Source organism: Marmota monax, unplaced genomic scaffold, assembly GCF_021218885.2.
Source record: "Marmota monax isolate L192 unplaced genomic scaffold, Marmota_monax_Labrador192_F-V1.1 WCK01_AAM20220418_F8-fsc00005, whole genome shotgun sequence".
In the NCBI taxonomy this organism is placed as follows: domain Eukaryota; kingdom Metazoa; phylum Chordata; class Mammalia; order Rodentia; family Sciuridae; genus Marmota; species Marmota monax.
This window is the reverse complement of record NW_026692254.1, coordinates 15,061,986-15,079,863: the sequence shown is the minus strand read 5'-3', so window position 1 is coordinate 15,079,863 and position 17,878 is coordinate 15,061,986. Positions and strand designations below refer to the sequence as shown.

General features: G+C 35.2%; 1 protein-coding gene across 5 annotated transcripts in view; it reads right to left on the bottom strand.

Annotated features, from left to right (window-relative positions):
- Lins1 (lines homolog 1) overlaps positions 1 to 17,878 on the bottom strand; it is a 71,880-nt gene that overhangs the window by 47,515 nt on the left and 6,487 nt on the right. For 3 of the 5 annotated variants that reach the window (XM_058576811.1, XM_058576816.1, XM_058576820.1), the window contains exons 2-6: positions 9,374 to 9,875; positions 9,186 to 9,275; positions 8,207 to 8,348; positions 7,118 to 7,708; positions 5,774 to 5,945 (exon numbers count right to left, since the gene is read on the bottom strand). In XM_058576811.1, coding sequence (XP_058432794.1) covers positions 5,774 to 5,945; positions 7,118 to 7,708; positions 8,207 to 8,348; positions 9,186 to 9,275; positions 9,374 to 9,787 — 1,409 coding nt within the window. In that variant the 5' untranslated portion in view covers positions 9,788 to 9,875. Of the gene's footprint in view, positions 1 to 151; positions 3,725 to 5,773; positions 5,946 to 7,117; positions 7,709 to 8,206; positions 8,349 to 9,185; positions 9,276 to 9,373; positions 9,876 to 17,878 lie in introns of those variants that run through there. The other 2 variants (XM_046436022.2, XM_046436015.2) reach the window with 1 other exon arrangement.

Sequence of the window (17,878 nt, the reverse complement as noted above, 5' to 3'; positions counted from 1 at the left end):
TTTTTGACCTCTGCATTTCTATTTGATTAACATGGGCACCTCATTATTTTAATTAGCAATATTCTATTCAGTTCCACTGACCTCTCTATTTCTACCTTAATAAATATTAAACTGTTTTGATTACCATATATAATCAATATTAAATCAAATATTAATCAGAAGATAAACTTTAATGTCTAGTAGATTAAGTCTTCCTTATATTTTTCTACAAAGGGGACTTTTACAAAGTATTTTAAGGACATCATTTTAGATTGCTTTAATGACAGAGTCACCAGCATAACACAGTTGCTGCTCATATTACACAAATCTAATAAACATAAGAAAAAAATCCATGTACTGCTTCTGTTCAGAAAGACAGAATTATACATACCACAATAATTTTAAATCAGAAAATTACCTGATTACAAAAAATTTTTAGAAGAATCACATTTAAAAGCTGGAGGCATCACAATGCCTCACATCAAAACACACAGCAAAACTATGGTAATAAAAGCAGCATGGGACTGGCACACAGACCAATGGAACCCAATAGCAACTCCACAAATTAATCCACATGTTTACATCCAATTGACTTTCAACAAAGGTGCCGAGAACAGTTATTGAAGAAAGGATAGTCTTTTTAATAAATGATAACTAGAAAAACCGAACATACATATTTAGAAGAATTTAGAAGAATGAAACCCCTACCTCTTACCACATGCAAAGATCAATTCACGATAGAGCAAAGACCTAAATGTAAGACTGGAAACTTTAAACTACAAAAAAAAAAAAAAAATAGGGGAAATGCTTTAGGATATTTTGGATAAGACCCCAAAAGCACATACAACAAAAGTGAAACAAGGGAAATAACTATACATCTGACAGGTGACTAATATCCAGAATACATAGAGAACACAAACAACAACAAAACAAACAAACAACAAAAACAAATAATTCAATTAAGAAAAATAGTCAAAATACCTGAAGAGATCTTTCTCAAAGAAAGACACACAAAATCCTAGAAACGAGGGTGGGTTGGGGAGGGCAAGGGCAAGAGGACTCAAGTTTGAGGCCAGCTTCAGCAATTTAGGAAAAAACTCCATAACTTAGTGAGATCCTGTCTCAAAATAAAAAGTAAAAGAACTGGGGATGTAGCTCCATGGTCAAACATCCCTGAGTTCAATCCCCAGTATTATTAGAAAAAAGAAGACATGCAAATGGCCAGCAGTATATGAAAAAATGTTCAACCTCTAAACATCAGAGAAATGCAGATCAAAACCATATGAGATAACATGTCACCCAAGTTAAAATGATTACTGTCAAAAGAGACAAAAAACAAAACCAGAAAAATAAACATTGGAGAGGATGTGCAGAAAACTCTTACACAGAAAAAGAAATATTGGAGAGGATGTACCGAAAACTCTTATATACTATTGGCAGGAATGTAAATTAGTACAGCCATTATGGAACATAAACAGTATTGAGGTTCCTTAAAAAATTGAAAATAGAACTACCATATAATCCTATCATTGGGTATATAGCCAAAGGAAATGAAATCAGTATATCAAAGAGATACTTGCATGCACATGTTTATTGCAATATGGTATATAATAGCAAAGATATGTAGTCAATTTAGACATCCATCAATGAAAGAATGCATTAGAGGTATATTATATATGCACAGTATACACATAATGAAATATTTTCTCATTAAAAATAATGGAATCCTGTCATTTTTCAGCACCATGGATGGAACTAGAGGACTTTATATTAAGTGTAATGAGCCAGGACAAAGACAAATGCTGCATTTTCTCACTCTTGTGGAAGTTAAAGAAATTGATCACATAGAAGTAGAGAGTAGAACGCAGGTCACTAGAAACTAGGAAAGTAGGAGGAAAGGAGGGACAGAGGTTGAATAATGAGTACCACAAAATCATTAGATGGGGAAATTGGTCTAATGTTCTACAGCACAGGAGGGTAATTATAGTCTACAACAACAAACATTTCAAAATAAGTAGAAAAGAAGAATTTAAAGGTTCACAACACAGAATTGATAATTTTGAGGAGTTGGAGATAGTAATTACCTTTACTTGCTCAATATACATTATAAACATGTATTCAATTATAATACTGTGCCACATAAATATCTACAAATATTATATGTCAACTAGAAATTTTTAAAAAACAATCACATTCATACAGTGGATCATGTTCATACAATAGACCTTCATTCCCCAAATCCATGTCCATCTGGAACCTGTAAGCATGATCTTATTTAGAAAAAGTTCTTTGCAGATGTAATCAAGTTAAGACAAGGTCATGCTGGATTAGAATGAGGCCTAATCCAATAACTGTTGCCCTTATAAAAGGGAAAATGGACATGGACACACATGCCATGCCAAGAGCAAGAGACTAGAGTAACGCAGCTACAAAGCAACGGACCTCAAAGACGGCTGGCAATACCAGAAGCAGGGAAGGTTTCTTCTCCAGAGCTTTGAGGGAAAGCACGACCATGATGACACCTTACTTTGGACTTACTGCCCTCTGAACTGAGAGAATACATTTTAGTGGTTTTAAGTTGTTAAGTAGGTAGTAATTTGTTATGGCAGCCCTAGGAAACTAATACAATTAACTGTCCCAAATTGTATATGCTTGAATCACCATCAATTTCAAGAGGCATACAATTATATCAAGTGATATGGCATTTGATGCATCTTTTCAGGCACTAGGCTGCTTCCAATAGGCAAAAAGAAAGACTTCATTTAGAAAACCCTTTAGTGGAGGTTTTTTTTTTTTTAACTGTTATATCATGGAGACACAATTTATATTGAGGAAAACCAATTCATGAAGTCAAATGCTACTGTTTCACAAAGGGCTCACACTTTTACTACACAGTGCCTCTGTACTTTTTAGCAACTTCAAAAGTGCAGCTGGATTATATGGGAAGAGATTTCTCTTTTGCAAACGGCAAATGGCATCTTGTAGCTCTTTGAAGCATTTTATTATTCTATAAAATATTCTTGCTTCAGAGACAGTGTTATTTGGGGCTGCTTCACAATCAATGAAGGAAGTAGTAGATTCCTTTGCAATCAGAGGCCATGATTGAGGCTCATGGTTAAACTCCTTTTTATCCCTGCTTAACCCAGCTGGGTCCTGAATTTTCTTAATTGCTTCTTGGTGTAAAGTTGTTTGTTCACTTTTTACTAAACACTGGTCTGTGGATTCTGCTTCAGAATCATCAGAGTCTTCATAATCTACCAGACTGTGAGACGCCTGGGGGGAAGACAGACTATGATCCCCCATGGTATGGGTTTCCTTGGATATCACAACCTGGTTCAGTGGTTCAGAAGAATCACCAGAAGCCCTGGGGACCCAAGCGTGTCCCTTTTTGTGACTATTAGGAGCATTCAGATGATGAGGCAGTATGGGGTTGGTGCTTCTGTCTTGGACTAGTGAGGAGACACAACCACAAATATTTATGCCATATTGAGATTCAGATGCATCAAAGAACTTACAGATAGTGAAAAAATTATCACAGTCTTTTTGCAGTAATTTTAAATACCTAACAAAATATTCAAGAAAACAGGTTTCTGATGAAATCAAAAAGTCAAGAAGAACTGTAGAATCAAATCCTATATTTTTTAGGAAGAATAAGAAAATACAGTGAGGATTATAACCATTTTCATGGGTGTGACGGATCCACATTTCCTTTTCTTGGGTCAACCTTTTGGTAGCCTCACATTCTCTGAAAATGAAGGTAATGGTGAACTCGGATTAATGACTTTTTATAAACATAACAGTTTTGACAGATTTAATTCACATGCCACATATTCACCTGTCACCTTACTTTTTAATCTACCCATAACTTTAAAAGAAAAAAGTTCAAAACCAATCCTTTTCCCCATAAACTCTAAGAGAATTTGACTTAATAAAACAAAGTCCACTGTCTTAGGCATTTCCACTTTTTGTCTGCCTAACAGAAGTCCTGCCATCCTTTATCCTGACATCAGAACCCTTCATTCTTTTGGGCAACCAATTCTATGTGGTAGAGCTGGAACCTAAACCAGTTCCCCACTCTCCTCAGCAGAGGTGGGCAATTAACCCAGACTGACCCATCAGTGCACTCATGCTCCTTGCTGGCCACAATGATTGGTTCTGAATATGGGACTCAAGTGAGCTATTCAGATCTCTGCTGGGATTTTTACTTGAGATATGAAAGGTGATAATTCTAAGACTGAGGTAAACCTGATGAGCTGCTAGTAGCTCATAAAATATTCTTGCTTTGGAGAATATTCAAAAAGAAAGACTTCATTTAGAAAACCCTTTAGTGGAGGTTTTTTGTTTGTTTGTTTTGTTTTTAACTATTATATCATTGAGACACAATTTATATTGAGGAAAACCAATTCATGAAGTCAAATGCTACTGTTTCACAAAGAGCTCACACTTTTATTACACAGTGCCTCTGTACTTTCTAGCAACTTCAAAAGTGCAGCTGGATTATATGGGAAGATATTTCTCTTTTACAAATGGCAAATGCCTAAAATTAATTCAGAATTGTGAGATACCAAAAAGGAGAAGTAATTGATGACAATTTAAATCCTTGATGCCAACTAAATCCCTTAAGAACTCCTCATAGTGAGCCAATAAATCCTTTGTTTGTTTAAATCAGTTTGAGTTGATTTCCATCATTTACCACCAAAAAAATCTTTAATATAACTACATATTTTTTGAAAGTATGTATGCCATAAGTATATGCCGTTAAGGACACTGAACTGAAATGAACAGAGAAATTCACATATAAAGCAAATTTAATTCAGAGGCTTCCTCTTTCTTAAGAAGTCAACTTTGAATACAATTAAGATATGCTCTTATAGGCCTGTGCATTTTCAGTATGAATTTTTATTTTACCATTTTTGAGCCTAATTCAAATCATATGCAGGAATTTTGTGTTCTTGATTAGAACCTTTTGAAAATTGGCCTCAAACACTTGGTCTGAAAGCAGCCACTGCCAGCAGTGTCATAACACAGCAAGTACTGGCAGCACAACGCTGCACCGCCGATCATTAGTGAGAAATCCCTTTCTCCCAGGCCAAGAAAGAAATGGAAATAAAGCAAATACTTTAGGGTTTTAATAAAGCAGAACAGAAATGGTGGAAAAGGTCATCAGTTATTAATTTCATAAGCAATTATAGATATTTGCCACAAGAAGATATTGCTGTTAAGTGCAGCTGTTTTAATAAAGTAGAAACAGAGTCAGTATGAAATGTCACCAGTAACAAAATTCAAAATTAATTTTAAATACTTGCCTTAAGAAAGTATAAGTTAAAATGTGGCTGTAGATTACAGTGAAAATATAGAACTGTTCCTTTGATTATTTATAAGTCAGTACTTATTTTTATAAAGGAAAAAAAAATATCTTACAGAAGTTTTATACAGAAATGTAAGTCTCAGAGGTGAATAATGATCATACCCATCAAATGTGATTCACAGAAGTGAATTAGCTTACCCCTAACTACACAGGTAAAGCAGACGTGCAGACTATATAGGAACCCAGGTTTTCAGATTCCAGCCTAGTTCTACATCCCTGCCCAGTCTGCCAAGTTATCATAATAATACAAATGTAATCTTGTTTGCGTGTAAGGCAAGATTAAAGAAAGGAATTGGAACTTAGGAGGAAACCACAAGATCCACCATCCAATTGATGGAAGGTAAATAATACACTCAGCACATTTTCTGAAATGTTTCCTGCCTTTTGGCTTGCGGATAGTTCAATAATTACTTTAAACTCACTAACCTGGTCAACTTTAGGTAGATGCCCATTGATGCCTTGGCAGCCTCCAGCATGTCATCGTCTTGTTCTATGAATACCCTGGACAGCCATTCACATGGATTATGTAGTTGCAGTGAGGGCTGAAGGTGAGGCTTTAAGAAGGTCAGTAACTCAGACATGAACCTGTGTAAATCAACTTCAAAAAATGCAAGTTTCAAAGTGTAGGCAATAGTTTATGAATACATTAATAATACCTTGCCTATATACAAATTTCTAATAAAGTACCTTAAAGTGCTAGATCATAATTCACACCTTCTAAAAGTTATATAAATTAGGGAGTATTTCTATTTTATAATGAGGAAACTGAGGCTCAGAGAAAAAAGTGATTTAGAAAGATGCATTTAAAATGTTAGCATGCATTTAAAAATGGCTATATGTCTATTTGGCACAAGTGACAAATAAGTAATTATAATACAGCTGAGAAAAAAATTACATGGTGATCTCTTGATAAAAGCATATACATAAATGATGAAAAAAGGTCTTTTCACTGGATACCAAAGTTGCTTTTTACTAGAGACAATACAACCAAGCAAATTTTTCCTTCAAAATAACAGAAAATATTTTTTGTTTGTTTATTAAAGCATGAAAAGAAAGTTCTGCTTAATATTAAGCAAAAAATATCAAAAAGGCTTATGGAATTTTTAAACTATGAATTATACAATAGATGCCACCTAGTGTTCCAAATTGTAACTACAAAAATTATAACTAATAAGTAGTTATTAAAAGCTCAATGATATCCAAAGCAGTCCAGGAAAGTCACTGCTTACAATTTATGCTTTTCACAGTAGGCTGTTTGGTAGACAATTACTATTCATTTTTCTCAAATGAAATAGAGGACATGTATTCTCCAACACCTACACTGAAAATCATACTTTATAAGGCTTTCTTTGAACACTTGATTTATCATCTTGGAAATTATATGCAACAATTTCTTCATCAATATAACTTCTCATACTTTAGTTTTAATTTGATTTCTAATTATCAACAATCCACATAAGTAGATAATACTATATTCATGAATGATAATATAAATAAAATACAAATATTTGAATATGAGTTGACTTCTATCATTTATTATGAGATGACTTGAGAGTAATTTTTTTTTGGCTGAAGTCTTTTATTATGCTATACACATTCAGTTAGCCCACAAAAAGCTGGCATGTTCCTTAAGGTTATTTCTTTTGGGGGAAAAATCTTAAATTAATGGAATTTATACTAGTCCTGAGATTTGATAATTAAGAATTATTTTACTGAAGTAAATAATTATACATTAGTTTGCACAAAAAAAAAGGGGGTTTGGAGAATTACCTTTCATTTCATTTGTTGAGGTATCACTTTGAAATTTGATTTCTAAGGATTTCATTGTAATTAAACTTGCTGCTCTAAGGATCACATGATCTGGACCACAGAGATATGCACATCCAGGCTGAACTTCATCACCTCCAAAGCAGGAAGGTTTTCTATGAACAGACAATGTCTTCAACAACCCGAGATGCACAGCTTGCAAAACAGCATTAGCTAAAGCCAACATGTCCGTGTCTAAGTGATGATCTGGCGATATCACGGCAGGAACTGAGCCACGACAGAGGTCTTCGCCCACTTTATAGAGAAGGCACTTTTTGATGAAAATGATCAACTTTCTTTTGACAAAAGCCTGAATAGGCCAGGTCAGAACATTTAGCACACAAGAAGGTTTCAAAAATAAAATCCTTTGGCTCCTGCAATCTAACTTCAGGTAGATTCTGGAGGTTATGAGAAGTTCGAGCAATTCCAGGAAACATACCAAGCTGTTTATTATTCTAGAAGGATTCTGACAATTTTCAAAATGCTGAGCGAATAAGGAATCATAGAACACTTCAAGAGTACTATCAAAAGGAGTCAGGAACTGCTTTAAAATTTCTGCAATTATACAAAAAGTAATTATAAACAATAGGGAAAACAAAGCTTCTTAAAATGCAATTTTATAATTCAATTTTTGTAAATATCACTTCATAAGAGAAAAGAGGTTTGGAATATTTACCTAGAGTATGAACAAATGAGAATACAGAGATTAACAGTTATTAACCATGGTTAACATTCACTTTACAAACACCAATAGCAGCAGATAATAAGTAAAAGCTTTATTTTTTTCCTTGTAACTTTTTTTCTTTTTAAAAAAGTTATCCTTGGGCTGGGAATGTAGCTCAGTGGTAGAGTATCTGCCTAATGTGTAGGAGGCCCTAGATTTGAACCCCATGGCATGTGCACACACACGCAGGCATACACACAAAATATGGAGAGATTTTTTCTGTTTTTTATACTTCAAGACAGATTATAAGTAAGTTTTTTTTCTTGATTATAAATATAATGTTCCTGGAAGTTAGATGATGACTATTTATGGGGCAATGTAATGTGTACCTGCTTTTTCTGAACAGGCATCTTTAAAGATTTCTTTCATTACCGCTGTAAGAGTCCAGAGACAATGTATTGCTTCATCACTCTCAGAATATCCAGAAAGATTTTTTTGGCAAAAAGCAATCCATGAATTACTTAACGTTATCTATAAGGAAGAAATAAAAAAATCTTATGATTTAGTACTTTCTTTATAATCATAAATTACCTATTATTCACAACACAACTATGTTTACTTGTTTGCCTAAAAAAAGCATGATAACATTTGGTTAAACAAGAAGGAAGTAAAACATCCTAATATTCTTTAAGTGAAGAAAATCAATATATCCGAGAAATACAGGAAACATGCCAATATTAGCAGTCTTATCTCTAGGTGGTAGAACGATGTGTAGCTTTTATTTTGTTCTTTTTACTTTGTCACATTTTTCAAATTTCCTACTACCAATAACATCTTTTTATAATCAGAAAACAATGTTATTTTAAGAAGGAAACAAATCATTTATAGCTGAAAGAAGTCAGCAGATGCTTAGAATTGCTTATTAACTAATTCACAGATAAGAGGATAACCGGATTCTAAATTTATCGATATATTTTTTCCATTATGCTGAGGACCATTCTCAAAATTAATTTATATTAGCCTCTGAAAACAGGCTTAGTCTCAAACAGAGGTGCCTAAGCCTTTCTTGTGGAGAGAGGTCTAACCTACTTTCTTGAGAATGTGAAGAAAGTTATGGCCTCTGATGTGAAACCCACCTTTTAAGGTTAAGAATCTGATTTATTATAATTTATAATGTATTTAAGACTTTAATTCTTGATGTAAGCCACCATTGTATTATTAGATTCTTAGATTTTTGTGGACTTCATGTTATTACGTAAGCAAATACTTGATTAATGCAAATACCTGAAGGTGTAAAATCAAGTGTCAAAGAACAACTTTGAAAGTATTAGAAGAGAAATAATAACATACTTTGATCACTTAGCTTACCTTTTCTCTCAACTGGAAATACAGAAGCAACGCAAGGCACTTTGCGGCCATGTGAGACAACAATTTGTCTGAATTTTGGAACATGCAGATCTACAACCAAACAAATACATGTAATCACTACTACTGAATGTTCTTAAAACATTTATTTTAAATACTTAGGTCTTCAAAATCGATAAAAATTGGCTTACCAATTTAGAATCAATTTCATTTGATTGTAAAAGAATTTTAATTACATCTCTGTATTTCTCTTTTGCATGGATCTCAGTTTCAACAGACAATATCCTGGTTACCATCACTTTGATCACAGTTAACTGAAGGAGCATCATCTCTCGGGCATCGCTCATCTGAGAGTGTCTCTTCACACAAACAGGTGCTTCAGGAATGGTAGACACCCTGATGGAGGGCAGCTGATGCTGGCACGGCACAGCATCGGTGTTCAGCCATTCTAAGGAACTGGCTGCAGAGCAATCTTGGTTTGAAAGTGCTGGGTTGAGGTAAAAGACATAATCATGGCTGTCATCTTCAAGTATGGTTCCAGAAAGTACTTTTTTGTATAACTGTTCTAAAACTTCACAGAAGGTTTTCATTTTGATATCCAACATCAATCTTTAAGATGGCTGATAACTCCAATTTGTAAATACTGATATCTTAGAAATGTGATGAATCTCTACAATGCTTCTTCAGTAAAGCCTAAAATAGAAGAAGTAATTTTAATACTGAGTGTAATATTTATATTACAAAAGAAAGACAACTGTTGTTTCCACTTAACCACAAAGTCTCAAGTAAGGGTAATATTGGTCGCTGAATTTCTAATATGGAAATTCATAATAAGAACATCACTTTAAGATTATAATAATGAGCCAGGAATGGTGGCACAAACCTGTAATCGTAACTGCTCCGGAGGCTGAGGCAGGAGGATCACGAATTCAGAGCCAGCCTCAGCAAAAGCAAGGTGCTAAGAAACTCAGTGAGACCCTGTCTCTAAATAAAATAAAAAACAGGGCTGGGGATGTGGGCTCAGTGACTGAGTGCCCCTGAGTTCAATCCCTGGCACGCCCCCAGCCCCCAAAAAGACTATAACAGTAAAATGTATGCTTTCCATATAGACTTAAGGGCAAAAAATTAAGGGTGATTTTATCACAACAAAAACATCAACTTTCTTCTAACACTGCTCAATGGGTTGCCAGGGCTCAGTGCTGTTTACATTTGTAGCTAGATTCTCTGTAGTCAAGAGCTGTCTTGGGCTCTGTAGGATGTTAGGCAACATTCCCAACCTCTACCCCTACATTCCAAAGCACTCCCAGCCTCACCCACCAGATTCTGACAACCAAAAATGTCTACAGACATTGTCAAATGTCCCTTAGGGGCAAAATCGCCCCAGTTCATTGGGATAACTAAAATTCATTAAACTTAACCTCCAATTTATAGATGAAAATGTGAGGTTAGATTGCTATATGGCCAAACGATATTATAGCTATTGCTCATTAAGTTCCAATTTAGAACATAAGATAATGGCAAGAGTCTTAATTTTCACCTATTTAAAAAAATTTTCAAATGTCTCAAGAAAAAGACAAAATATGAAGTGAAAGTAATCCAAACATGAGCAAACTGTATTTGTAGCTAGACGTAAATTTAGACATTCCAGTTGTCTAGGACTTCCCTGACATGATGAAGACCAGGAAGAGGAAGGAAATGGACATTTAAGATCAGAAAGGACTTTTAAGGCACAGAATATGGGCCACTGACTGATGGATCAATATCAGAGGAAGCATGTTGTATAAAGACTTTGGCATAAGCAAAGATTTACTGAATATCCTTCTAATGGAATACTGGTGCCTCTGGGAATGACCTGATCCTATGGGGGTTCTGACCCTTTCATTGCCTTTGAGCTATTTTGCATCTCTTAATTGTAGATAATTGATACAAATGCAAGTAATTCTTATCCATAGACAAATAAATAATTTTATGGTGGAGGGGCAACCCTTCCCCAGTGGAAAAGGTTTTGCTTCTACCTGTAAACATTTTAATATTCCTTTACTCCATATTAACTCATGGTTCTCTTACTTCTTCCTGAAATGGGCTGTGACATCTGCCTGATTCCCTCATGAACTAAAGAGTTTAGTAAAATATGTAATAATTGTTCATTTTATATGGGTCATGATTTTGTCCTCTTAAACCTTACCTTTTAACAAAATCTTTTCTTCTCCATCTTGACCTGTGTATAAATGCTGGACCCATCTTTAACCTCCTTCTTCGGAAGAGACTTTGAAGATGACCACTTACATTGGACCTCACTTCTACAGTGTGGCCCACCAACCTAGCTGTGGTCTTCCACCTCTTTACACTGGCTTCTTCCCCCTATTTAGCTTCTAAGAAATTTCAACTGTTGGCCACCCCACCAGACAAAGCTGTCCTGTTTCAGACCTCTAATACAGAGATAAATACAAGAAACCTATAGATTTTAAAATTATGAACAAAGCTTTGGTAAGTTTTCTCTGACTCCTATTTTCAAGCTGCAATATACATTCAAGATGATTGATTAATATATCTAATGATAATCTTTTTCCATCTGATAGCATTAAATTTTATCAGAGCACTGTGCTCCCAGAAAGCAGCTATAGTTAAGAGCACTGTGCCCCTTTGTATTCCAGGAAGAAGCCAAGCAGGAAGGATTGGCCCCTGTCCTTATTCCCAGGTAGGACCTACCTCTATCCTCCCCTCATGACTCCTTAGTTTTTTGTTTTTTTTTTTTTAAGGTGAGGGTCTCTCTAAGTCGCCAAGGCTCGCCATTAACTTTAGATCCTCCTGCCTGAGACTCTAGTGGTTAGAACTACAGGTGTTGAGTGGTACACCGCTTTCTTTGTTCTATAAAAATCTCTTCCTCCTCCTTGAGAGGTTTCCCACTGAAGAACATTCTTCCTATTGTGATAGCCTAAATAAAATCATCACCTCAGCTGTTGTCAGTCATATATCAGAAATTGGTTTTCATATTCTACTTCAAATTTTATCTACTTCTAATTTTATCATACTTATTTTTCTTTATTTTTTTAGTTTTAACAATAACATTTCTTCTCAATAAAACTACTGACACTTTAAAATAGAATCTTTTAGGCTTCAATCAATATTATATGCTCAACTCATTAAAAATTTTAGCAACAAATGAAACTATTTTTATTTCAATCCTACATCAATAAAAATACTTCCAATGATACTTCTATGGGTCATAAATTCTTAAATTTTACCATAAAGGAAAATGAATTTGCTATTTGATCATTTCTATGGGCATAAAGGACAAATTTGTACAGTGCAATCTTTCCAGCATACAAACGAAAGTGAGCATCAATAAATAAATATTTCAGAGAGAAAATAACCTGCTTTCTGACATGGTAGGACCCTGTGCTATGAGAAAGAAATCAAGCTGAAAAGTTGTAAACTTTAAACTAAAAATACAGATTTAAGCCAGGTGTGGTAGCAAGTTTGAGGTCAGTCTCAGCAATTTAGTGAGACCCTCAGTAACTTAGTGAGGCATTATCTCAAAATAAAAAATAAAAAGGAGTAGCGATGTAGCTCAGTGGTAAAGTACCCCTACGTTCAATTCCCAGAACCACAAAAAACAAACAACCCAGACTCAAATGGACTCTTTGTAAACAGAAGAGAAATGATGGGGTCACAAAAGACTAATGGCCAGGCAGATGACAAATGAATGAGGACCAGTTGCTAGGTTGCTTCTGTTGGGACCAAATCAAACATAAACCTTTCTTAATTACACTGCTTCTTAAAATATTTATGAGAGACCAAATAAATCTGCACTAAAATAAATATGGGTAGCCTGTTGAAAATTGAAAACTGTAGATTTTCTTTTTAAAACAATTGTGGTGTTAAATGAAAGGATGAAAATTGAAAAAGCAAACTAGGGGGATGAACCAACTACTTTTTTTCCAGAAGTGCCTGCTCTGAGGTTGGCACATGGCAAGCTGCATTACCATGCTGGCCTGGAAGAAGGCATACCCTTCAGACACCAAGCTTGTAAGAAATGAGAACAAAGCAGCAGGCCACTCTGGATGCTGTGAGGCTTTGAAACTGTTCATACATAGTAAACAAGAGAGGTCTGTCTAGTCTGGAAAGGGAGTAAATAACTAGAGGGGTCAAATCAGGACAAGTGAACAAGCAGTGCATCTCTTGGTATCTACAGAACATGCCTCTTGACAGGGAAGAGTAGACTCCCACTCCTGGCTGCCTAGGAAGGTACCAAGACAAGTTAGAAGGCAAGTCGGGTTCTTCAAATTTCCTCTGCTGCCACAAAGCCCAGAATGACAGGTGAATAAACTTCCTAAGAGTAAGCAGTAACTCATACAGCCTAATCTTTGACCTTCTATTCTACCGGGCATACCATAAAATAGAATACCAATCCCCAATCATTTTCAAGGTTAATTACTATGCAGTTTACCAATGCAAACAAAGATTTAATTTTTTTAAAGAAATATTCAGCAGCCAAAAGCTTGATTGATTCAATTTTTATATTAAGTTTTAGTAGCTACAACAAACCCATCAGCTCCTCAAGAAAAGCTGCAATGATCCTACTTTGACATCAGGTCATCAACAGCTTACAGGTACTATGAATCTAAGTGACTGAGATGTGATTGTACTACAATTAAAATAATTTTAATTTTCTACTAAATTAACTCAAAATAGATGCAAAACTTAAACTTAGCCTTTTAGGAAAAAAACTGAACAAAAATCCTTGGGATTTAGGGTTAAGTAAATCCTCAACTCTAAAAGCACAATTCATAAAAGTAAAAATTGGTAAGCAGGACTTCGACAAAGTTAAAATAATTTGCATTGTGAAATATCATATTAAGAGGATGAAAGGCAAGATATAAACAGAGAAAATATATGCAAACCATGTATCTGACAAAGAGCAAGTACCTAATATATTTAAGAACTCTCAGATGGGTAAGACATATGAACAAATATTTCACTGAAGAGGATACAGAGGTAGCAAATAAACACATGAAAAGATGGTCAAACTCATTAGTCATTAGGAAAATGCAAATTAAACCTACAGTGAAAGACCATTCTCAAAATAGCTAGAACAAAAATCAGTGACACCAAATACTGGTAAGAACATAAGAGAAACTGGATCCCTCTTATATGACTGGTGGAAATATTAACTGATACAGCTACTCTGGAAAACAGTTTGGCAGTTTCTTAAAAAGCTAAATCTGTACCACAATGTCCTCTACTTGGTGAATGGGTAAGTAAACTGGAATGCATCCACACCATGGAATACCTTTCAGCAACAAAAGGGAAAAATTATAGATACGTGCAACATCAAAGGAATTAGATTGAAGGGGAAAAGTCAATCTCAGAAGGCTGTGTAGTTCATAATTCTATTCTTGAATGATAAAATAAGGAGTGAAGAACAGAGTAGTGGCTGCCAGCTGCAAGGGAGGCCTCCTCTCCTTCAGTGGGTAGGGTTATAGAGGGTAACAGAGGGATCCTTGTGATAATGAACTGATAGGGACAGACTAACCTACATAGATGATAAAATTACACAGAACTAAGTATACATTCAAATGAATATAAGTAAACTCTGAATGAGATTGGTGTTGATGACCAGATCCTGACTATGCTGGGAATATAGCTCAGTGGTAGAGCATTTGCTTAGCATGTGTGGGGACCTGAGTTCAATACCCAGCACAGAAGGAAAAAAAAAACAAAAAAAAAACTTCTGGCTGTGACATTGTGCTAAGTTAGTTCCATAGGAGGAAACTAGGTAAAGGCTACATAATATCTCTCTGTACTGTTATTATTTCTTAACAACTTGTGAATTTATAATTATCTCAAAGTAAAAAGTTTAAATAAAAATTCAACTATTTTGGCTATATACATCAGTCTTTTGATTCCCAGCATTAATGTACAGATTATTTCATTAATATCCATTGTTCTAAAAAAACACATTAGAATTTTGAATTTCAAAATGTCTTAATCCAAAACTAAACAGTATTTAAAAAAAGGTTAAAAAGGTTTTCTTAAAAATATTTCTATATAAGACTATTCATTGGAAAATACTCTCATCTTTGATAATTCAAAATTATCAAAGAATAAGCTGCTAGTAATTTAATCCTTTCTATATGGGGAAATTGCTACTTTGGGAGTCTTTAAATTCGAAAAACATTTATTTTCACAGTCAATATTACTAAAAGTCAAAAACTTTCACATATGACTTGGCTACTACAGTTGTTAATAGATTCAATACTGGGCTTTAGCGTAGCTCAACAATAGGTTCAAATCTAATCAAATCTGAGAGGCTACTTAATCTAGATATTAAGATACTTAAAGCAAAAGTTGAAGCATTCCAAACAAATGCTTCTTCCAGGATTCTAGTTCTCTTCCCCATCAAAATCGCATTAACTATGACAGAAAAAAACAAAATGGGTGTGGTTTGGCTCTTCAAGAGCACCTCTCTCTGCTGTCAAAAGAAGGGAAGGGGACATCTTTCAAACAGCAAGCCATGTGCTGGGTATCTTCCCCTTGGCTAGATTAACTCTTCACCCTTCTCAGTGCCCAAGTAGACTCCATTAGGAGATTTGGGGGGCTGCAGAAAAGGAAGAACACTTTCTCAACTACTGGGAACTGAACTTCTCCTTACCCTCAAGCCTGACAGAGACAAGTGGCAAGTACTAGCCCTAGCCTGAGGGTGTAGCACTACCCCTTCCTAAAACAATCGTGCTCAAAGTTTGGCCTGTCAGTGTCACTTAAAAGGCTGTAAAAACAGACTCCATGACCCAACCTAAGGGGTTTTAGGTGTGGTAGCTCTGCAATGAGGCCCAATAATTTGTATTTTAAACAATTTCCCTAGTTATCGTTATTACTTTTTTTTTTTTTAAAGTTCAGGAGACCAAACCCAGGGCCTTCCACATGCTAGGCAAGTGCTCTACCACTGAGCTACACCCCCAGCCCAGAACTCTTAAACTCAAGTGTTTATAAATTGTCTTCCAATTAAACTTTTGTCCTTGGATTCTGATGATGGCCAAAAATTTTATTTAATTTTTAAGTATGAAGATAAAAGCTGGCTATCCAGTTATAGATAAAAGGCTCAGAAATTTATGTGGTTTTTTGTTAAAGTAGTATACCCAATAAAAGCCTTAGAGTCAAATGGCTTCACTAAATCAAAGTCATCACGGGGCAAATTATCTTCTAAACCTCAGTCTCCTTCTGTGTTCAAAGGTCATATAATGGTACTCAGCTCACAGGATGCTAGGAAGGTTAAATGAAATCCAATCCTGAAATATACACCTTGGGATCTGTCTGATTTCTTTGCATTTCTGTGTGTGGTATTAAAAAAAAAAAAAAAGATGAACATGGTTTATTTTGAGAAAGATAGTCCTCTTTCCCTCTTTTATAGGGGGTTGAAGAAAATATTGGTCACCAGATTCTTTTTATTTTATTTTTTTATTTGTGTGTATGTGTGTGTGTGTGTGTGTGTGTGTGTGTAGGATGGCTACCAGATTCTTGATAAGGAAATTCAGTAAGCACTAACTGACAGATCTGGGGCCTTTGGAAAGGAGGCAGGACATGAACTAAAAGATGGGAAACAACACAAAAGCAAAGTTGTAATCATCTGAACCACATGAAACCCTGACTGGGCTCAACACAGATCACCCTGAACTGGGAAGATGCAGATATCAGCAAATGCAAAGTTGCTGGATAAATTCATAAACAGCTGGTATTAGTTTTAAACAAGTAATGAAGTAGTTTTGTTTTTAGGAGCATGGAATAACAGGGATTGTAGCATTTAACATAAACTACATCATTAGAAAGTATCCACATGTATCTTTCCCAAGTAGCTCCATTATTTGACCACTCCAAAAGCTAACTTTTCTCCAACATAGCACAAATTGATGTTGGATATCAGAATCAGAGCTTTAGGCTGGGGGTGTAGGTCAGTGATAAAGAGTGCTTGCCTACTACACACCAGGCACTGGGGTCACTCCTCAGCATCACAAAACAAAACAAAACAAAACAAAAAGAACATCCCCACCAACAAAACAAAACAACCATAGTTCATTGTCAGAAGAAATTCTGGAGAAGGTCTAAATCAATCAAACTCTAACACTGGAATTCCCTGGAAGGCTTGTTAGAACACAGATGGCTGAGAGTATCCCCCCACCCCCACTGAGATTCTGATTTTGTGGGTCTCAGGAGGGTCTAAGAAATGGACCAGGGACTACACTTTGAGAATCACTGATCAAACTACCCATTTTTTTCTGATGAGACTCTAAGTTGCTTAGGTTTATATCAAATTGTATGAGTACTAAGTATTTTAAAAATGGAAACCCTCCAGAGTATCAATATTTTTTTTAAATGCAACTTTTCTACTCTTACTTGCTATAATATGATTTTGTTTTAAGTGGTTCTTCAGAGTGAAATCCTTCATTGAAAGGTTTTCTATACTCATTCACTTTTTCCAGTCTATGCTCTGTTCAATTTCTGCAGTCCTCTTCTCCTACCCTCCCCAAATCTGCCACCAGTGTCAGGGAGAATAATTGAATGTCTGTATGACACTACCCAGATTTTACTGAACTGTTGAGTTCTGTACAGACAATTTGGTTTTCAGTTTATTTAAAAAAAAAAAAAAAAAAAAAAGGCTTCCTCAATGAAGTAGCATACACTGAAGGTACACACATAAG